This window comes from Podarcis melisellensis (genome assembly GCF_964234715.1).
Source record: "Podarcis melisellensis genome assembly, chromosome: 7".
NCBI classification, from domain to species: domain Eukaryota; kingdom Metazoa; phylum Chordata; class Lepidosauria; order Squamata; family Lacertidae; genus Podarcis; species Podarcis melisellensis.
The window spans coordinates 13744541-13767098 of record NC_138539.1 but is presented as its reverse complement, the minus strand read 5'-3'; the positions used below and the strand labels follow the sequence as shown (position 1 = coordinate 13767098).

The 22558-nt window shown below is 45.1% G+C and overlaps 2 protein-coding genes across 24 annotated transcripts in view; one reads left to right on the top strand and one right to left on the bottom strand.

Moving 5' to 3' along the window:
• Positions 1-135: 135 nt before the first annotated feature.
• On the top strand, positions 136-7160 carry NDUFB9 (NADH:ubiquinone oxidoreductase subunit B9). Its single transcript, XM_081919065.1, has 4 exons — positions 136-291; positions 3846-4038; positions 5889-6002; positions 6903-7160. Exons 1-4 carry the CDS (start codon positions 206-208, stop codon positions 7032-7034), a joined length of 525 nt encoding a protein of 174 aa, XP_081775191.1. The 5' UTR covers positions 136-205; the 3' UTR covers positions 7035-7160.
• Positions 7161-8669: 1509 nt separating this feature from the next.
• Positions 8670-22558, bottom strand: part of MTSS1 (MTSS I-BAR domain containing 1) — a 152428-nt gene continuing 138539 nt past the window's right edge. For 4 of the 23 annotated variants that reach the window (XM_081918775.1, XM_081918781.1, XM_081918759.1 and 1 more), the window contains 5 exons: positions 18507-18629; positions 16763-16963; positions 13899-14063; positions 12985-13156; positions 8670-12142 (listed from right to left, as the gene is read on the bottom strand). In XM_081918775.1, the coding sequence (XP_081774901.1) occupies positions 11457-12142; positions 12985-13156; positions 13899-14063; positions 16763-16963; positions 18507-18629 (1347 nt within the window). In that variant the 3' untranslated portion in view covers positions 8670-11456. The remainder of the gene's footprint in view (positions 12143-12984; positions 13157-13898; positions 14064-16762; positions 16964-18506; positions 18630-22558) is intronic. The other 19 variants (XM_081918760.1, XM_081918770.1, XM_081918778.1 and 16 more) reach the window with 10 other exon arrangements.

Sequence of the window (22558 nt, the reverse complement as noted above, 5' to 3'; positions counted from 1 at the left end):
TAAATTCCTTTTCTCTATCTGCGTCTTCCCCCTCACTCTACACTTTTCTTCCTATCTCTACATTCTTCTTTCCTATCTCTATATTCCCCCCCCCTCCGTATTTCTACGGCGGCCCGGATAGGCCGCGTCCTCTGACGTCACCCTCCCACGATCCCTTGCGGCGAGCCCTCCTTGGCAAGGTGAAGAAGCTGGCGGCCCAGCCAAGATGGCGGCGTACCTGACCCACCAGCAGAAAGTGCTGCGTCTCTACAAGCGGGCGCTGCGGCACCTCGAGTCCTGGTGCATCTTCCGGTGAGAGACGGGGGGGGGGCTGCTCCCGGGACCCTCTTTTCGGGGGTCCGAGGGAGAAGGAGGGCCTCTGTCCTCCTCCGTGACTGGGCCTCGCTCCGACCTCCTTCGTTTATTCCGCCTCTTTCCTGTCTTTCCTCTCGGGGGGCCGGGCAGCTTCTCTCGTGGTTGCTTCTGTGTCTCTTCCTCACGGCCCTCCCATTTTTCCAGGACAGCAACAACCCCGCGAGGCAGGGCCAGAAGGGGAAAAGGGAGCCCCGTTGAACCAAGAATAAAAATAAAAAATAGTTTGGGGAGGAAAAAAGAGCATAGTAAGTCTGGTCTGCTTAATCAAAAACTAGTAATATCCAAAGGCAACACGATGACCAAGTACAACAGTGCGATGTCCATATAAACTCTTTATATAATCTATACAGAACAATATGAAATATGCACTCTCTGCAAAACCAAATAAACAGAAATCTTCTAAATCTCTAAAAGTCACAAAATATGCACTCTTGGATTCTCTTGAAAACATAGAACCAAATAAACGTAAGTCTTAGAGGTCTCTGGAAGTCTTTGTGGGCTATGCAAGTCACTCGGATTCTTATCTGGCGAAAACAAGCCGTAAAGCTTTGTTTTGTGACTTCCAACTCTGCTGAAGTGGTCGGCCAACAGATGTAGTGAACAGTGATCTAAAACTAAGAAGACCCATTGACTGTGGCCCTCAAACTTTTCCCAGGACCATTCTTTCAGAATAAAAATTTCCCCGCGCCACACGAGATTTTTAATTCATGAGAAATGCCTTGGAAAACAGTGAATTTTGTTTTTATATAGCGGACGGATGAAGAATTGAAAGTTCTTTACTCTCCTATTTTTTACATAGAATCTTAAGGAGTTGGATGGGACCAAGGGTCATGTAGTCCAACCTTTCTGTTTTTTATTGTATCTATATGAAAGTCTTGGTTTGGTAAAAAAGGAAAAATATATCAAGTTTTGTATTTTTTCCCTATAAACCTTAATAAATTTTATTTTTAAGAAAAGGAAAACAAAAAGAAACCACTCCTAGCCATGCTTGATTTGTAATAGGAAATCCAGAAGGTATAAAATAATGCAGCTACATAAGAACATGAATCATTCCCAGGATATAATCTTGATTGTCCTTGAATCTTGCTGCCACACCAGGGTGGCACTGAGAACCACTGTACTGTAATAGTTCCAAAAAAGAGCATGGTAAGACTTAATAGTATTAAGTTATACATACATACATACTTTTACAGTGGTGCCCCGCAAGACGAACGCCTCGCAAGACGAAAAACCCGCTAGACGAAAGGGTTTTCCGTTTTGGAGGCACTTCGCAAAACGAATTCCCCTATGGGGTTGCTTCGCAAGACGGAAAAAAATCTTGCATCCCCCGTGGGTTTTTTTCGCTTTTTTCGCCCTTTTCTTAAGCCGCTAAGCCGCTTATCAGCTGTTCTGCTGATAAGCCGCTTAACAGCTGATCGCTGGAAGCCGCTTGACAGCTGTAGCGCTAATCCGCTAAGCTGTCAATGGGCTTGCTTCGCAAGACAAAAAAACCGCTATACGAAGAGCCTCACGGAACGGATTAATTTCGTCTTGCGAGGCACCACTGTATTTGTATGCTGCCTTTCCACAGTTCAAACCATGCCAGAGGTGGCTTATAACATGAAAAAATGCATAACTACAACATACAAACGTCGTTCTAAGCAATAAATAAAACATGAAAAAATGCACAACCAAACTGAACAGTTTCTAGACATTCCTAATCAAGGTATTGCCCTTCTGTGGATCCTGTTAGGAAAGCCAGGCTCAGAGATGGTAATTGGCCCAAAGTCACTGTGAACTTCATAGCTAATAGGATTTTGACCCTGGGGCTGACTAGCTGTAGTCCAACGCTCTAACGTTCTAATTACACTTTTTACTATTGTGTTTCACATAGAAATATGATGCATTTGCCAACATTCCTTGTATGTCAAGCTTTCTGACATGGCAAAATTTCACCTTTTAATATTTCTGGTATTAATATTCTCCCACCCCCTTCTCTTTCTTTTCTCCTCACCCATTTTGTGATTTTTCTGCTATTTGTTGATGTTTGCTGGTGGGTGGGCTGAGGGGATCAGGTGAGGTTTGAGCATTTCCCTGAAATCATTTTAACAAGGGTTAAGATGAGCTCACGGGTCTTGTTGTCGCTTCGGATGGTCTTTGCTCCCGTGTTAATTATTGTTTACCCCTTGCTGTGCTTCCTGACCACCCTATTTCTCAGGAGCACCTATGTTCTTAAAGTAAAGGGCTGAGCAGTGAGGTGACCAGGTTGCAGATGATACCGTATTATTCAAGATGTTGAAAAATAAAGCAGACTGGAAAGAGCTGCAAAAGAATCGCTCCAGACTGGGTGAATGGGCAACAAAATGACAGATGAGGTTGAAAGTAAGTTTCAAGTGACATACATGGGGACAAATCAATTGTATCTTCACATGTAGACAAACGAGGAAATTAGATCTTGGGGTAGTGTTGTGTAGCTCAGTGAAAATGTCCAGCCACTGTGCGGCACCTTTGTAAAAAAGGACTAGTTCTATTCTAGGGATTGTTAGGAAAGATATTAAAAATAAAACTGCCAAAGCTGTCATTCAAATCTATGGTGTGAACACGCTTGTATATAGTTCTGCTCTCTGTATCTCAAAATCGATATTATAGAGCTGAAAAAGCTGCCAAAGGGGACAACCAGAATAATCTGGGGCTAAATTCCCTGCCAAACGGAATATTTAGGTCTTCAGGAGTGTCTAGCACTCTCAGTTGTGCTTAAAATGTGATCCATGACTATAAATCCCCTCACAGCCATGCACAGCTGTATTTAAGAGCCAAGATAACAACCAAATAGTTAATCAACTAGTTAGAATCTTAGATAATGTTTAGGGCTTTATGCCTAAAATTCTAATTTTGTGAAACATTATCTACACACTAGATCCCTCTAGTGGCCATCCATAGAAATGGTTCTATTATAACAGTCTTAAGTAGAATTCTTAACTAGTGCATTAGGAAAATTGGGTAAGTGGTTGTGGATTTCACAGGGTGTCCTATGAACATGGTGCCCCATGACATTTTATCCATGGAGTAATCTGTGTGTAGCTATCTGACAGTGTGTTAACTCTCAGCGACTGCAGAAAGGTACAAACAGGGCTACTTCTGTCACTACAATAGTTACACACCTTTGCAGTTTACATTATAAAATGCATTACAAATAAGTTGTTAAAATGGTGATAAAATAATAAAACTGACATTAAAAGTTAGCAACATCAGAGAAAGCTATTGTTAAAACAGCGTCATAAAATGACCGAAATGCAGACTGGTTTTTTAAAAAAATGGTTCATAAAAAAATAATAACCATGGTTAGCTCTAAAAAGGGGAAAGGGATTTGTGTTTGAGAAGCAGAAAGGAGCAGAGGAGCCCTCTCTAGTAACTGTGATTGGGAGATCAGGCAGCATGATATCTTCATTGGCCTGTATCGGGGACCTGTAATTTCACGATGGTTATCTTTTTCTTTTTCCTTGCATTCTCAGGGACAGGTATCGATTCTTCGCCTGCCTGCTGAGAGCACGGTTTGATGAACATAAGGATGAAAAAGATATGGTGAAAGCATCCAAGTTGTTGCTGGCTGGTGAACAAGAATTTTGGGAAAATAAACACTCTGAGCCTTACATCTTTCCTGATGCTCCAGGAGGCACATCTTATGAGAGATATGAGTGCTACAAGGTCAGTGCATTACAAGGCAACTTGTGACTAACCTCCGTAATCCGTTGCAAACAGCACTGTGCACATGCTTGGGATAGTTATCATAGTTTCAACAGAGAGTATTGATTAGTACAAGAAGTACGCTAAATTGGGGGGGGGGGGCAACCCTTTGAGCAGTCGGAAGGGGAAAAGAAAGGGATGATGTGTTTTCTTTTCCCAAAGAAAATGAAATGGTTAAGTTCAAGGAGTATACTTCAGACATGGGAAAATGTTAAGTGAGAAATGTATCGTGTCTTGGGCATAACAAAGTCATGGAGAGGTAGAGAGACCAAAATTTTTGCTAGAACACACAAGTTGTCTTCCAGTAAAGTATTATCAAAAGGGGGAACCTGTGTGCCTCCTAAAAGCAAGAAGATGGATGCACTGAGCAGCGCTGCCGCCATTATACAAATACGTGCTGCATTGATCCTACTGTCACTCATTCATCCATGCTGAAGAGGAGTACAAGTTGGAGGGTTAGATGGGCATCCTTTAAATAGCTCACATTATCGGCTTCAGAAGCAGCAGAAGAATCATATTATCCAAAAGATCCATCATTTTAACAGGTGGGAGTGATTTGCAGGTCACTGGAACCCTACAGACTGGTGACTGGGGGCAGCCTCCGAGACCATATAACACCGGTCTTGAAAGACCTACATTGGCTCCCAGTACATTTCCCAGCACGATTCAATGTATTGGTGCTGACCTTTAAAGCCCTAAGCGGCCTCGGTCCAGTATACCTGAAGGAGCGTCTCCACCCCCATCGTTCTACCCGGACACTGAAGTCCAGCACCGAGGGCCTTCTGGCAGTTCCCTCACTACGAGAAGCCAAGTCACAGGGAACCAGGCAGAGGGCCTTCTCGGTAGTGGCGCCCTCCCTGTGGAACGCCCTCCCACCAGATGTCAAAGAGAACAACAACTACCAGTCTTTTAGAAGACATCTGAAGGCAGCCCTGTTTAGGGAAGCTTTTAATGTTTGATGTATCACAGTATTTTAATATTCTTTTGGAAGCCGCCCAGAGTGCCTGGGGAAGCCCAGCCAGATGGGCGGGGTATAAATAAATTATTATTATTATTATTAGTAGTAGTAGTAGAAGTAGTACATATTGGGAAGGTAGTGCATGCCCAAATGGCCCCTGGCAACCAACCATTCATTTGGAAAGTGAGGTACTTCTGCCCATACCTCTGCCAAATGAGTTGGATGGCGAAATTTCTTTTCTAGTAGCTGCTCAGTATGCTGCTATAGGAGCCCATGAGGAAATGTATAATATTTTTCATTGGGTATGTGCTGTCTTATAGTCAGATGTAGACCTGTCCTGTGTCTTACCAGCCATGCGGCTCGCTCCAACATGGAGATGGTGGGGACTGAACCTTTTGCATATAAAGAAAGCTCTCGCACTGAGCTCTGGCAAGCTATGGCCTCTTCCCTCTTCGTTTAGGCTCATTGGGAGTCTTTTGGAAAGTGGATGGATGATATTTATTCTATTGGCTCTCCCGACTATAGTCCAGTATTTTATTGTAGGATCTTCTGACTGAAGAGTAGTTGTGTGGCACAAGTTGACTCATAGTAATGAAGCCCCACAATGGGGTGCACACCTTGTAATTCTTTCTTCTCAATTTGGTTTAAACTGCACATTGCAGCAATTCAAGCCTAAAAATTGCTAGGTCTTTATTAAACTAGTCTACTGGGTCTTTTATTAAACTAGCCTCTTAAACAAAGGAACACATTGAAGTGTTACAGGAAAAACATTGTGCCTTCAAAGAGACAAGCAATCTTTGCCTGCATTGTTATTGCAGTATTTTAAGTTATGGTCTGGTTTCCAATCTGACAGGCACCCGAATGGTTCCTAGATTTATGGCATCCTTCAGAGAAGGCAATGTATCCTGACTACTTTGCCAAGAGAGAACAGTGGAAGAAGCTGAGGATGGAAAGCTGGGAGAAAGAGGTTAGTCTTGCTTCTTCTCCACTACATGTACTGCAGTGTAGATTTCTGTGTGTTGAAAGACAAAAGAAATGGCAGTCGCATATATTTAGAGACATTCTGCTTGTTTCCTAACAACCTATCTTTAAACGTCGTCATTACCATGAAGCCTAGATACATTATCATCTTTGAAAGCTCATTCTCACTTTGCAAATGCACAGCACTGCATTTCAGTGGCATGTTGCCCATCCCAAACTATTTTTCGCTCCATAAGATGCACTTTTTCACTCCTAAAAAGGGAAAATGTGTGTGCGTCTTATGGAGTGAATGCAGGGGGGGAGGCAGGCAGGAAAAGCCCGCAAGAGCCGCACACAAGCTCCTTAAAGGATGCGGCCAGTCAGTCCCTTCTCCCTCCTTGTAGAAAAGCCCGCAGGAGCCGTGCGCTCCTTAAAGGGTGTGCAGCTCCTGTGGGCTTTTGCGGGAGGTGGGGGAATTGCCATAGCCGCATGTAGCCTCTCCCGGCCGAAGAGGCTGTGTGCGGCTAAACAGGAAGCCAGGACTGCAAGCGGGATCCCGCTGGCTTTGCTCTTTGGGGCTAGGGGAATAATATTTTTTGTGTGTGTGATTTCCCCCTCTAAAAACTAGGTGCGCCTTATGGTCAGGTGCACCTTATAGAGCGAAAAATACGGTAAGTGGCTAATCTGGATAGCTTCTTCTCTTTCCGGTCAGGATACCAGTTAGTACTTCCATCTTATCTTGGCATGGGAAACTTTCTGATACATGTTCAGTCCAGCAGGAGACAAGCATGCATTGCTATAGCCTCCTGTGGAAATGTATGAGCACCAAGCTTGAAGCGGGCAACACTATAAATAAACACTTGGAGATGTACTCTTGGTGGCTACTGACTTGGTTTCACTCTCTTAGGTTCAGCAGCTTCAGGAAGAAACCCCAGCAGATGGCCCCAAGACGGAAGCCCTGCCTCCAGCACGGAAGGAGGGACACCTGCCTCCCCTGTGGTGGCAGTATGTCACTAGGCCACGGGAGCGTCCAGCATAAAAGGATCAACTTTCCATGTACAAAAACACTTCTCCAAGAGGAGATTAAGCCCTACCAGTAAAAAGAATGTCTGCATGCATTACTGTGGTACATGTACCCAATAAAATAAAAGTTCAGTGTCAATCAGTGGCGTTTGTGTGAACATCCAAGTGTGGACTATGGTAGCGCCTCATCTGCCTCAGTACAGTGGTACCTTGGGTTACAGGCGCTTCAGGTTACAGACGCCGCTAACCCAGAAATAGTACCTCGGGTTAAGAACTTTGCTTCCGGATGAGAACAGAAATTGCGCAGCAGCGGGAGGCCCCATTAGCTAAAGTGGTACCTCAGGTTAAGAACAGTTTCAGTTTAAGAACAGACCTCCAGAACAAATTAAATTCTTAACCTGAGGTACCACTGTATGTTGTTTTAGTATCAGTATATGCAGGGAGAAGAGCAGCTCTTTAATTATGGAACCCCCTACCTGGAACTGTTTCTAATGTCTTCCTCTTATGCTGCTTCCAGAAGTTGAGCAGATTGACGCTTGGGTGAGTTTGAATCGTATAGTTGGCATGACAACCCATCGCACAAAACAGTTTCTCCCAAAGTAGGGACACCCTCTGTTTAAAACGGTTGCCCCATTGCCCAGTTACGTATCTTGGGAATCTTTATCCTCCAGATATTGGTGGGGAACGATGAGTGTGTTGACACTCTGCCCTTCTTAAGCAGTCTGGTTCTCTGTATAGGTTGGGAATTGCCTTATGGGAGCAGCAGTGTGGATATGAAATACAACAGACCTGGGCCATGGGCTGCCACTCAAGATTATTATTGCTCTAAAAGAGGGGTGGTGAACCTTTTGTTTTTACAGAGGATGTTGCGGCAGCCATCAGCCTCGGCCGCTATGGCAAATGATAATGGAAGCTGTAGGACTACATCTGGAGTTTCCCCATCCTTGTTCCAGAGCAAACAGCCTCTGCATACCATGCCCAGGTCACCTCCAGAATTCAGACTCTGTTTTTGCATAATTCAATAGCCATCTCACACTAAACCTATGAGGAGAAAGCATTCAACGTATCATGCCCTTGTTGATGAAGATAAGCTTATTGTAATAGGGTTGTATCCAACAAAGTCATCCTATTAGCACAATGATTTCCTACAATCAGGTGGGGAAGGTAGGCAAGGGGGTGAAAGAGGATGTCTTGATGTACAAGCCTAAGTTCTTGTACTGCTACAGCCCATATTTTCTTCAGTCATCAAGCTGTGCAATTGGATCCTCTTTCCAACCAAGTACAGTGAGATGCAGCTATGTTATACCATCCACTTTGTACTGGGAAGTCCACAAAATGTGGGTCGCACTGTTTTGTTAGCTGCCTTGGGCATGCTTTGATGGTAAGGCAGGGGAAAAAGACAGAATTTTATTCTTGTGGCTGCAAATGGAAGGCTAAAATGTCAGGTGAACATACTACACTGGAAGATATATGGAATATTCAAACACACTTCTCTTCCCTGCAATGAAATGTTCCTTTTTTCTGTGTGTCAGTTTTGTGATTAACGCCCAGTTCATACTTTGCTATATAATACGCTGGTGTTTAAAAAGGCATAGTGGCAAAGCCTTTTATTGAAATGGGGGTCATGGAGTAAGATTAGGCAACTAAAATATGAGGTTTATTAGCAGGTCTTTATTTATAATATAGGCTGAAGCAATCATTACAATGTAGAAGGGTAACACAGTTAACAGCAATTTTTTTTATTTATAGCAATTCAGAACAAAAATGCATGAGGGGAGAGGTCAACTCTCAGTACAAACTAGCAACTAAACCACAATAACTTACCATTAGAAACATCTTTTCCTTTAAAAAACGGTGACACTGCTTTTACAATAGGCAAGGAACACACACCAAAAAAAAAAAAATTAAACCCAACAGAATGATTCAAAGTGGTTTGTTACACCCTAAACATTGAATTTTGGCAACAGTTTTGATAATAAATTTTTAAACCAAGAGTAAATCCTAGTGTTTAAAGAACTAAAGAGGAGCTGCACTTCTTGAATACAGCTGGATTTAAAAAAAAAAAATGTTTTGTATGCATACCTTTTGGATCCAATCCATCAGGAATTTCTCCTGCCCAAGCCCCACAAAAACTAACGGGAATTATACAAGAGTACTGCTGAGCCCTTGTGAAATGCCAGCTGATTTCAACATGAAGCTTGCCAGGAGATGATCGTGACCTCCTGCATCCATTTTAGTCCAATTACTGTTTTCCCTGCCCCACCTTAGTTTAGTGATGGGGAAAAGATCTTGAAGCATCATTTGCAGAACGCATCCGCTATTTCATCAAGATTGGGTGGGCTTAATTATACCAGAGGCACTACTTGTTTTAATGTATGTTTCGAAGTAATGAGGAGCTTGTTTTTCATCAAAGGAGAGCTTTATCAATTAAAGATCATGCTTTTTTTGTCTTGTGTTTTTGTTTTTGCGTCTGAAGCCATAACTTAAAAAAGTGTTAAGCAACCACAGCAGTGTAAATGTATATAGAACACAGTGACTATAACAGTTTTACAATACGTCTCACATCCAATGCAGTTATGTATTTAAAGCATAAGAGGTTATGTAGGCAAGATGGCAGCCAATAGGAGTCTCAAGAATGTCCGTGGAGGAGTAGATGTGTGAGCATACGCCCAAATGAGCTCCTCCCGCTGTAGGGGCTACTTCTCTGCAACCACCAACACACAGGTCTGTTGATCCGTTAATTCCGCTTGCGTTGCCCATATAGAGATAAGGCAGACGGTATTCGTTTAGACTGCAGAATGCTTTAAAAGAAAAAGACACAACCCACAAAACCGCAGCACACCCGTGGTGCACGAGTGATGCACGTTTTCTACCGACCCCATGAAATGGATTATAATCACAGCAATTTTCATGTTAAGAAAAGAGAAGGAAAAAAAAACCCCACCTATAAATTTATTAACAGCTTTCCTAAAATTCGTTGCTAAGAAGTCTCTTTAAAAAAAAAAAAGTTCAACCCCCCCGTAACCCCTGTAATAAATAAAAAAAGCAAAGCTGTGTGCCCGTTCCCTCCCGCATTCCCCCAAAGCTTTTAGCATTTATGAAAAAAGCCAACCCAAAATGTCACTTAAGAGAAGGAAAAACAGGCCCCTTACGATAAACGTTTCTCATTTCATCAGAATTAGCTGGTTCCCCATCAGATCAAGTTGTTTCCTCAAAACTTGTGGGGTGTTTGCTGTTTGTTTGTTAAGCTGCCCAGCCTGCTGAGCATAGCCAGTTTGATGAGAAGTTTTAAACTAAGAACTCCCTGGTAAATCTCCCCACCACAACCCTCTTCAAGTCTACGCATTTCTTTCTCTCCACTTCTTCGTTACTGTCCCTTAACAAAAGAAAAAAGAAAAAAAACGAGACAACGTGAAGGGAGAAAACAAATAATAGTTCTTAAGTCTAACCTGGCTTAAGATGGCATGACTTGACAAAAGTTGTTGCTTGTGCAGTCCTGAAGACAAGGGTGGGGTGGGATAATACAAATTATGACTATTAAAAGGAACAGTCCGCAGAGGCTCTTCTTAGGCAGGAGATCTTATGGAGCCTTGACAAATTTTAATGGGAGAGGCTAAACACAGGAGGTGTTCCTAGTGTAAAGCGCCCATATACTTCTTACATAAACAAACACTGCAATCCAATATGGCTTATTCGGACGCATGTATCTTGAAGCTACCGCTAAGCTACTTTTGTGCAACAGTAAAGTCCCTCCCCTTTTCCTATCCCCTAAATACTAACCAAATTACAGGCTCTCCCCCCTCTCTCTTCCACTATATATTGCTTTAATCAATCAGCTGCTGTTTCCTGCCTTTCAAACATAAAAAAAAAATGTCACTGTACTTCAGCGAGGACCTTTTTCTTGCCACGTCCTTCGTACGTTAAAAAACAAAAGCTGGTTTTCGCATCCTTCTCATGACAAGGTGCTTTGCAAAAAATAAAAATAAAAAATAAAAATTCCCGGGGAGAGAGAGAATGCATTACTACTCTCTCCTTGCTGAAGTTTAAGCTACTTGATCTTCTTCGTACGCATGTAAAACTTTTTTTTCCTTTTGTTTTGTACAAAGTGTTTATAAAAAAGTTACACAGGATTTGGCACCTTCAGGGGGGAAAAAATCAAAAGGGAAACTCAGGTTAAAAATGTGCAGGGGAAAAAATAATAATCAGCAGTATTTACAAAAAAAATTTAAAAAAATATCAGAAAGAGGCTGTGCCTTAAGCGATTTAGTTTGCAGGTCCCCTCCCTCCTCCCAACCCCGCTGCCCTCCATTTTAAAGAACGTTTCCAGCTGCTTTGCTAATGAGCATCCTGCAAATTCTGATTGTACAGTGGAATGGACAGACAGACGGTTTCATCAGGTAGTCTCTGTTAAGCTGGTCAACTGGCAGTGGTCCAGCGTCTAGGAAATGCGGGGCGCTGAGCGGTCATTTGTGGTGGTCTTCTTCAGCTTTACACCCCGGCGAATCGCATTCAGCATGTCTTCGCCTTGTGGGGCCTCTCCCAGATTCTGGTCCCCCAACTGAGGCACCGGCTGGCATGGGGGAGCAGTCATGTTGAGGCTCTCCCTTTCTCCGGGCTCTCCTTCCCTTTCCCCGGCTGCTTGTCTCTGCTCCTCTCCGGCACTCGGCTTCTGGCTCACAGCAGGAGGGTTGGCGGGTGCCTGACCGCTCCACGGCAAGGCTGCATTGACTCCAACCGAATTGCCGCCTCCGGCCTCTGGGCTTTGCTCAGGGCTTTCTTCAGCCCCACTTGGCACACTGGGCAGCCCCCCCGGCATGTCTGGTACGGTTGGCGTCTTGACCGGAATCACGGGCGTCTTGATGGGTATCGGCCCTGCCCCTATGGTCCCACGCCGGACCGTCGGTTTGGTGGAAGGGGTCCGCCGGATGGTCGCCACGCCGGGAGTCACCAGCACCGGCCCAAGGGTGGTGGGGAGGCCTGCGGTGGACGCAGGGCGCTTGGCGTGGAACATACGGCGGTACGACTGGCTGATGTCGCTGTTTCTCGGAATAGTCGAAGACTTGTCGAATTCCTGCTGCTCTGGCTCTTGGTCCCCACTGACGGAGAAATAGTCGTAGTCTGAAACTGGGGATGGAAAAAGACAGGTCAGGAAACTACGGCTGTTCAACTGCTGCGAGCTTTTATTTCACTGCTGCTAACTGCAACAGGATGAGCAAAATTTACATGGGAGGCTTAGTTTGGTCAGAATGGAGTACAGTAGTACCTTGGGTTAAGAACTTTGCTTCAGGATGAGAACAGAAATTGTGCTCCGGCGGCAGCGGGAGGCCCCATTAGGTAAAGTGCTAACCTCAGGTTAAGAACAGTTTCAGGTTAAGAACATACCTCCAGAACGAATTAAGTTCTTAACCCGAGGTACCACTGTACAGCGGTACCTTGGTTGTCAAACTTAATCCATTCCAGGAGTCCGTTCGACTCCGGGAACCGTTCGAAAACCAAGGCACGGCTTCCGATTGGGCAATGGAGCTTCCTGCAGTCAAGTGCAAGCTGCGTCGGAAGTTCAGCTTCCAAACAACGTTCGCAAACCGGAACACTTAATTCTGGGTTTGTGGCGTTCAGGAGCCAAGCCATTCGAGAACCAAGGTACCAGCTGTATATGTAACTTTTCCAGAGTTAATGATAAATACATTACTCCTGGCAAATGAGCCACCGTAACTGCTAGAGGGATATGAAATTTCGTGTCCTGGGCTTTTAGACTCTTCTACCCATGTCCTTTCTGAAAGCAAAGGGACATATTGGTTGTCAGATGTGAAATAACAACTTTCTTTTCAGCTCACCTTACGACCATCTCTTCAACGCATGATGAGCCTTTGTAAAAATGCACAAAGTCTGCAGCATGCAGAAGGCTTGAGAGGTGCAGCAACTTTCTTGGCTTGGCCGTTCCAAAGAAGCAAAAAGTGGACACGCACATTGCTTACCTTGCGAGGGGATGGTGTCCTCTGAGCAGCAAGGTGTGGTCGTTTGGGTGCTGTAGCCGCTGGAACACTGCAGGGAATCCCGGCTGCTCCTCTGGGTGTCCAGCTGCAGCCCTCGAGTCAGAGCCAGAGCCAGCTCTTCGCAGGCCTCCATCTCCTCTCCTTGCTAAAAAGACAACAGAGGCCCTCTTGTTAGGATTGCGGAACAGGGATAGCTAGGATGATCCTCCAGGGCCTCTTGCTGTGATGACCCTTTCTGCAACCCCTTCTGCACAAAGTAGATTATTACAAAATTACAGTGGTACCTTTGGTTGCGAATGGGATCCGTTCCGGAGCCCTGTTTGCAACCTGAGCAGAATGCAACCCGCATCTGTGCGTGCTGCGATTTGCAGCTTCTACGCATGGGTGTGACGTTATTTCAAGCGTCTGCGCATGCGGCAAAACCCAGAAGTAACCATTTCCGGTACTTTCGGGTCGCCATGGGACGCAATCTGAAAAGACGTGAAGCAAACCTGAAGCAAACGTAACAAGAGGTATGACTGTATTCCCGCTAGATGATTAGACCAACCAAAACGTCACAAAGTAAGTGTTCAAGCTCTGCAAGTAAGCGCAACAGTAAGAGCTGTCCAACAGTGGAGTGGGCTCTCTCAGGAGGATGTGGGCTCCTTCCTTCGATTCCTTCCTTCCTTGGTTTAAGCAGAGGTTGGATGGCCATCTGTCACGGATGCTTTAGCCAAGATTCCAACATTGCAGAGGGCTGGAGTGGATGACCTTTGGGGACCCTTCCAACTCTACGATAAGCAGCAAATGTCTGTGCAGCTTAGAAGACCATTGGGGCTCAGTTGGGCCAGTTTGGTACTGGATGAACAGGTCTACTGGGGACACAACAAAGAACAACAGAGTCTCACCCTTGGGGCGGCCGACACAGTCATGCTCCGAGGTCTCTGAGCTTCCTCAGTGGCCAGAGCTGGTCCACTCTGTGCTCCCCCGGCAGGGTCTCCTTCTCGTTTTTCCTTCCGGCGTTGCAAAGTATTTACCAAGGGCTGGTCATAAGGACCTGGCTTAGCCCAATCCTAGAGGAAAAATCCCATTAGTCAAAAGTTTACGCAGATTGCATATTCTCTGCAAAGATACGTGCTGGGCTCACTGCTTTTTATTAAAGGAAAGTCACCGGTCTTAAGATGTTGTTTTTCTGAACTCATGTACAGCGTTGCCTTCAAAGCAAGGCACAGGCCAGGTTGACTCCATTGCAGGAGCAACAGCCCAGCAGCGAGTCAGTGACTGGTGTAATGATCTCAGCTTCCTAAGTGATGGATTAGGAAGCTGAGGAAGAGAGTCCCTCCCTCCCCCCCCCCAAAAAAAAACCCTTGATCTGTTCTGGGGTTTCTCCCAACCCTTTAGAACAAACAGGGGAGGAAATGCAGCGAAAGGAAGTCAACTTTGTTGGCTCCAATTGCTAGGATTTCATAAAGTCTTGGTTTTCCTAAGCCTATTTTAATATATAGTTGGGGAAATCTCCATTTTGAGGAATAAGCTGCCAACACACAAAGGCCCTTTCCAAATGGCTGAAGGAGGAAATAATTGGGTTTTTAAAAAAAATTGTTTTACAGCCACACCGATAAAAATACAGCGCCAGAAACATGGCGTCATTTTAATGTGACTGGGCCAATGGGTGGGAGGGTTTGGGGACAGGATAGCAATGCACGGCTGTTCAACGGAGAGGCAACAGACATTAAAAACGCTGCAGAGAACTGGAAGAATGAAACATCTGGGCTTCCTGTCCCCCTACCCACAAATGTGTAACTTCAAAAGCTACCCCAGGTAACAAACCATCACAATTTCCCCATAAATAGACAATGTTCAGGCTTATTGTTAAGGGCAAGATCAAACCTCCTTGCCCCTAATTTCTAGTAAGGTGGGGGTGTTGTAATACAAATGTCCCTGGCAAGGCAGTTGTAAGCATTACTGAGATAAATATGTGAGGAACTTTAAACATCTGAAAAGTGCCAAGGATGTGCACTAAAGGGAAGAGTCCTTGCTATGGGTATCAGCCTTGCAACCAGATCTTGTTTGGAAACAAAGCTCCCTTAAGATGTAAGGGAGAGAAAACTGGCTATTTCTCTCTATAAAGGTCTGGAGATCTATTAGCAAGAGCTAAACCTCCCCAGCCTTCCTCCAATCCAGTAAATAGCTGTTCGATAGTGGAATTTGATGCCAAGGAGTGTGGTGGAGTCTCCTTCTTTGGAGGTCTTTAAGCAGAGGCTTGACAACCATATGCCAGGAGTGCTCTGATGGTGTTTCCTGCTTGGCAGGGGGTTGGACTCAATGGCCCTTGTGGTCTCTTCCAACTCTATGATTCTATGATTCTATGATTCTAAATCTCCTGCTTCTGTAAATAGAATGGAGCTCCTACTTATTCACACAAAGTAAATAAATATTAGCAGGTAGGTAGGGGTGCCGCTTTCTATGAAGGCTTTTTAAAAATCACTTTGTCAGTGAATATTCATTTAATAAGACAAAAGTACTTTAAGTTCAAATGTAAACTCAGCCCAGTGCATTGTTACGTCATTTAGATGCGGGCAGTTTCTCATGCCAAGTTTTGAACCCGTGTAAGGATACCCAAATCCAAAAGCACATCATTTCTGAAAGGTGCACCTGGGTGTTAATTCGCCACGTACCCCTTTAAAATAAGCAGAAACACTCCTGCTTTGGTCACTCCTGGTGTGTATTTCAGAAAGGGAAGCACACAGGTAGGCACCTTTCAAAACCAAAATAGCATGCAAGTGTCTGGGTCACATATCTGCACCCTCGTTCCCAACGGATTCTCAGGCCAGAAAGACAAATAATGGGTTGTCCGGGGCACTGCAGATACATTTCTTCCCTTCTTCCTTCCCAACAAATGTGCTCCTTTCAAAGCAATCTAGAAACCTAGTAAATTGACTCCTTTGACACCAACTGTACATTGGGCAAATGTAACTGATGTAGTCTTCAAGCAGGAAGACTTAATGTATGTGCACATGGTAAAAAGAATAACGTAAGTTACACTAGGGAGTGATTGTCCCAGCAAGTTTTTCCAGGGGTGAAACTGTGAATGAGAGCTAACAGGAAATGCATGGCCCTGTTCAAGGTATCTCCCCTGGAAAAGATACCATGAGCAACTTTAAGGAAGGGGTTTGCACGGAAAGCCCTGCTAAAAGGAGGAAAAACCCTTTTGTTTTAGCAGTACTTTATTAGGTGCTTTGAAGTTACAACTTTGGGCCTTCAAAGCACCTGACACCCAACGTCATTGTGAGGTCAGTTGATTGACAAGTTGGCAACCATGGCCACCTGTCAAATTTGGCTCTTGAGTCCAATCCTGATGAGGACCTGGGCTTGTTAAACGAAAAAGATTCCCTACTGCTTAACTTTATTAATAGAGGCACACCCTCAATTAGGTCCTATCAAACTGCTATCCAGAGAGCACCAACGGTTAACCTAGAACCATCCCAAAGTCTCAGTGTGCTGCTGCACAGTTCGGAAAGCTGTTGAAATGCTTGTTTAGATAATACCGATTTCTTTCTTTTGAAGTTCTTGGTTTATGGGAGTAGGAGCTAAGGGAGACTCCCTCGTCAGAGATCACAGAATTCGGAATAGTATTACGAGCTGGGGTGGGGCAGAGAAATCGACCGAGAATTAAATGAGATTCCAGAAGCAACAACTTGCAGTAGAGTTGGGGAGTGGGAAATGGAAAGGAGAATGGGTGACAGAAACATAAAAAAAAAGAAACACAAACCTTCCAGCTAGGGATCTTAGATGATGGTAACATGCCTGGCCCAATGGTGTAATAATGAGCGCAGTCTGGAAGGAGGGTGGTGGAAGAGGAAGCCCGGGTCCATGCGTGGGAGACAGGCGGGAAATGAGGGGAAGGGCCTGCACCAACGGAAGCTAAGGATGGGCCACTGGACAAACTACAGTGATAATACCCATTAGACAACTGGAAACAAAACAAAACAAAAAGGGGAAAAAAGAGGAGAGAAATTAATATAAATAGGACAAAATATGGGGGGTGGGGTACAAGGTGAATCAGGCATGCATTGCTGGGAGTGAAGGGGAAATATCCCACGGAGATTTGAGAACTGTTCCCAACTCAACACCCCATACGGTGCTGGATCATGCTTTGTTAATGCTACTCAAATATGCATCGCCGTTCAAAAACCAAAACATCATTTTCAGGGGCTGAACAGCTTTAGGGCGCTCTGTTAGAGAGGCAGCCTTTTTGGGGGACGGGAAGTTAACCTCCCAGCGTTGGCCAGTGTTATGCATGCCGGATAAACACAATGCGGAGTTTGGATGCTCTCGTTCCTTGAGGGAGAATCACAAGTTTTGTTCAGATTCTGAAAGCAACGGGGTGAGATCTTTCCAAAGCTGTTAACACGCCTCCTGGGTTAGTATTTTCACAGCGCATTCAAGTGAGAAGCAGCAGCAGCAGCAGTAGCAGCTCAGCCTCAGAAAATGACATGTTCTAGGAACAACATAATGAAAGGGGATGGAAGGAATCGGGGGTGTTTCCAGATGAGAATGGACCCCAATTTAAAATCACTTGCTCTGGTGGAGATCGGAAATTATCCCCAAATTATTATTTTACTTGAAAATGCTAGTACGATTTATGCATGCCAGGGGGCATCTGATTTTTAAAAGAGAATCTGGGGTTGTGCATGACTGGAGGTGGTGAGTAGACCACATGAAGATTTTGGCTTTGCCTTTAATAGAAAAGCTCCTTAGAACCAATTCCATTGCATTGACCAAAGTGGTTCTGTCGTGGGCTAACGGTTATAAACACAGCCACGGCATGCCACAGACTGCACCGCAAAATGCCTGGCAAATGGTTTTGTGAATGCTCCAACTTGCGTTACCATCACTGCTGAACAATCTCCACTTCCAGAATGTGGCAGGCAGGGATTCACAAAAACAGTTACTGCACCCAAAGAGGTGGCAACTGTGCGGCTGGAAGCATGAGGCAGGTTTTCCCGCTGCTTTTATTTCCTGCATTAATTTGGATCATGTGTGGGGAACTTTCAGCCCTCTAGATGTTGCAAAGCTACAACTCCCCATCACCCACAAGCATGGCCAATGACTAAGAGTGATGAACGATGTAGTTCAGAGCAACATATGGAGATCCAAAGAGTTCCCTGTGGTGTCCAAACTTTTTAGGGCCTTCAAAGCACCTGACACCCAACGTCAGATTTGATGGTGAGGGCCGTGAGGGCCGACCAAAGTTGTTGACTTTTCTTAGGATTGAAGTTGTTGAGGTTTTTTAGAATTTTACCCCAGGAAATAAGCTAAGAAACTGCCACAGGGGCCCTATTAAATCTGCCCCTGCGGGCCAGTTTAGGCCCCCGAAATGGACTTTGGACATGCCTGCTACGGGTTTCCATTCTCATCCTCTCATTTGCACTCAGGAGAACTATTTCGGGCCTGTGTGTCTCAGAGCCCGGGGAGGATCAAAGAACATGTCTTAGAGACTAAGCCTTTTTCACCTTCTCTGTGGAGGCCCAAGCCCCCATGGTAGAGCCTGAGCTGACTGACGTGGGGGAGCTGCACTCGCTGACTGACTGGCAGGTTTCAGAAGCTTCCGAGGAGGCAGAGCTGGACGAATTCTGCTGGGTTAAAAAAATAGCGGCAACCATGACACGGCAAGGAACAGCAAAGGAGAGGAAAGACAAGCCAACAGGAGAACGAAAACCCAACAAAGCACAGAGGAACGAATACATTCACAGGAGGAGGAGAGAAGCAGAGTGTTAGGAGATCAGAGCAAAAATTCGATCGTTATGAACGTAGCCGGAAGCCTTCAACGCTGCAAGAGGGACAAAAGCAACAGGGTCCAAAATGGCAGAGCCATTGCTGCTTTCTAAAAGGAAGCAAACATCTATGACGCCACGTGCCAACTCCCCGCTGAGATTTCAGTTTCAATCGAAAGGGCTGATGCAATGGCACCTTCAGAACCGCCTCGAAGCAGATCGGCGGAGCGCTGAAGCCACAGCTGCAGCGCCACAACGCAAAGGCCCTCTGGCCGTGCCTCGCCTTTGGAGGCTAGTAGTTGGGAAAATCTAGGCAGGTGTACCTAGGGAAAAGCCTATATCTGGAAACCCCACGCGGATTTGTCAAGAACTGGGCCAGCAGCGGAAGACCAGCTGCTGCACACAAAACTTTGAGAAAGTAAATCCCTATTTACCAGGCAGACACAAACATTTTCCATGTGGATTCCTTCATGAGAAGTTGTTCGAAGCTACCCCAATGTTTCCATACGGCCTTAAGTAAGTGAGGGGTGCTGGTGGTCAGAGAGTCCACTCACAGAGAGTCCTCGGCCCAGTATACCTGAAGGAGTGTCTCCACCCCCATCTTTCTGCCCGGACACTGAGGTCCAGTGCCGAGGGCCTTCTGGCAGTTCCCTCATTGCGAGAAGCAAAGCTACAGGGAACCAGACAGAGGGCCCTCAGTCTCCCTGTGCTGTTCGTATGTCTGTATAATCCTCCCCAAATTGGTGTTGAGACATCTGGAGAGTTGTGAGAATCTCAACATTGAAATAATAAATTGACGCTCTTCCTGTAGTGCCACAGATCACCTAAATCCAACCTTTTCCTGGGATTCTCTGCTCTTCAGCTCAAACCTACAAACCACACATTCCAGTGCTTTTAGTTCGGCCTGGATAGCTCTGTTGGCTCTAGTGTGGTGCTGATAAAGTGAGGTCCAATCCTTAGTCTGCATTGCAGGGGGCTGGAACTAGATGATTCTCAGGGTCCCTTCCAACTCCTATGAGGAGCAGAGTGGGAAACCTGTGGCCCTCCAGATGTTGCTGGACTACAGCTCCCATCATTCCTGGGCCACTGGCTGATGGGAACTGGGGCTCCACCTCACCTAGAGGGCCACAGGTTCCCCCTCCCCCAGCCCTGCTACAGAGTGACCCACATCAATGAGATGGCAGCGGGCTAAAAACTGTATACCACAGGAGCAAAAGGCATGCACCCCCATAGAAGGTGTAGGCATGCAAGGCAATCCTTCAGCAAAGAATCGAGACAACAACCCTATTAAGCATATGCAAATACAGCAATCTGCTCTACTTATCCCAAGCACAGAATCTGAGGTTTCTTCACCCACAACGGAGACTCTTTGCTTTGTACGGTTGCACAATATCAAAGCTTCTACAGGGGGACGTCGCCCCCACCTCCCATCACAGTGCTGAAAGACCTCACTATTTCATAAGAAGGAGGTTCTCAACACCTGCTCTTGGTTAAATCAAATTACAGTGGTACCTCAGGTTACAAACTTAATTCGTTCCAGAGGTCCGTTCTTAACCTGAGGTACTACTTTAGCTAATGGGGCCTCCTGCTGCCGCAAGCTAGATTTTTGAAATGGACAGACCTAGATCAGTCTCCCTTGTTTGTAGGTTGCACTTGCAGAGAGGTGCAGGGCTGAAAAAAACTCTCATATAAACCAGGGCCTACACAAAGCAGGCCCTGTTTCTCCAACCCATACGTAACAAAATAAGGGTGGGCAGATTGCAAAAGCAAGTCCTACTCATGGAGGTGATTATAAGGGGTGCAATTCATACTACAGGCTTGTACATGAGGGCTTAAACCCACTGCTTGCAAAACTTTTACACACCAAGGCACAAGCCTTACTAACCTTTTTATAAGATATACAGGCAAGACTATTTCTGACTCTCCCTGTGGAAAAAACCCTCCTCTGTCTTTCTTGCTAGTTTAAGCCTTCCAACAGACTATGATATGGGGTAATTTGGATACACACCAGGCCAAATTGCCTCCTTTCACCCTATCTCCTACAATTCCATGGCACAAGAAGTTGCAACAACTGCCCATTGCGTTCTTTTGTCCCTCAGCAACAGAGAACGGAACTCACACAAAACTAAAAACACATAAAAAGCATCAACAGAGAAAGCAGAACGCCACTTTCATCTATGGCTTTATAGCGAGAATCAACATTCTGCTTTCAAACGATGACACGCGGCAGTGCGAGGTTATTTTCTCTCTCTTGCGAATAAAAATTCCAAGATGAAAGGCCATCGGTTGGTTAAAACACACAACACATTAAACGGTTTTCTGGGTTCTGCCTGCGTGAGTAGCAGGACATTCAAGCAAGTCTGAAATATCCAGGGCATAAAAATGATCCCTTTTATCCTCACAGTGAAATGATGCTATGGACATCTCTCTCTCTCTCTCTTTAGATCAGCAGTGGGGGGTTCCTCTATTCATTAGCACATTAAGAACGCCAATTTCTCCCCACTGAGCAACAGTTTCTTTATATTCAGAAATCCACATGGAACTAAGGTCACATGGAGAGGTCCAACTTGTGACCAGCTCCAAAACACATCATGGTTCCAAGAATTTAGTGACTCAAAAACCTGGGTCTCCTACAGCTGTGGTGGACCAAAACCCAATTGTGTGCTAGATCTCTACATAAAAGCTAATGTCATGCAGAACCCGCCTTGCAAAAGAAGCAATGCATTGCACAGTAGGACAACTGATGGTCTGGGCCATTTCACACATTACGCAAAGTCCATGCCAGTTACCCTGCTGGCAACAGACTCAGCTTTGGCTAATCACTGATTAGCGTACCTGTGTGATACAGGGGTTGCTGTGCAATACAGATGTTTGCAAATATACCTGATTTGCGTTCACATTCATTTTAGATCTTGGCTTAAGGTGTACACTAAACACGTCAGCACGTGAAGTGCTCTTTAATGTGGGCCAAATATGGACCTGTGAATCCTGTAACTAAAGAACTCCTAGCTGGAATAGTTCCAAGTCTTTTCCAAGGGGTGTGTGGCATAGTGTTCCCTGAAGCATTTTGGTTCACTGGGCATGCAGGGAAAATTGCATGTCTGAATGCAACACCTTTGTTAAATATCCCAGAATCACACGCAAAGGCAGCTGTTCAGGGAGAAGGCTTCCAGCCTAGCCTCTTCCCGTACCTGCTAACTTTGCAGCAAGAGATTTTACGACAAGCCCTAGGCGTGGTCGTGGTCTCAAAACAAGCAGTTTCTGTCAAGTATCTACAGCAACGCCACATTCTACTTCCTGAACATATGAGATCTGCTCTCAGAAGTGCTCTCATATCCCGTAAATACAGAATTATTACCCAGGGATTTTTTTTTGTGTGTGTTTTGTTTTTTTACTAATTTCACTTCAACTTAAGTTGCTGTACACCTCTTTTGTAGAGCTTGAAATTTAATGGAAGGAAGGGAAACATTTCTGGGGTAAGCTTTGGGGCATCAAATAGCTTGGGATGGGGTGGTACAAAATAGGGGAATAATTATGACTGAGCCACCAGGAGGCAGCTGTCAGATCACTGAACATTGACTGCAAGAATTCGCATAGCAAATGGGAGGAAGATTCTAAACTTGAGTTGCAGGATGGCAGAATCTATGGGATACTGATTAAAATTTGCATTTGGCTTTGCATCATTGGAAGCAGTCGTTTACAGTTTCTCTTGTTATCGTCAACCACCGGTAAAATTAACACGGCACCACCACCCTGTTTGTAGCCCCCAAATATATGGAGAGCATCAGGCT

What these genes read in the sequence shown, in the direction of transcription:
- NDUFB9 (XM_081919065.1), top strand. Translation starts at nt 206, where the DNA reads ATGGCGGCGTACCTGACCCACCAGCAGAAAGTGCTGCGTCTCTACAAG. An exon ending in GAGTCCTGGTGCATCTTCCG is followed by an intron (nt 292 to 3,845) that starts GTGAGAGACGGG and finishes TTGCATTCTCAG; the next exon opens with GGACAGGTATCGATTCTTCG. An exon ending in TGGAAAGCTGGGAGAAAGAG is followed by an intron (nt 6,003 to 6,902) that starts GTTAGTCTTGCT and finishes TCACTCTCTTAG; the next exon opens with GTTCAGCAGCTTCAGGAAGA.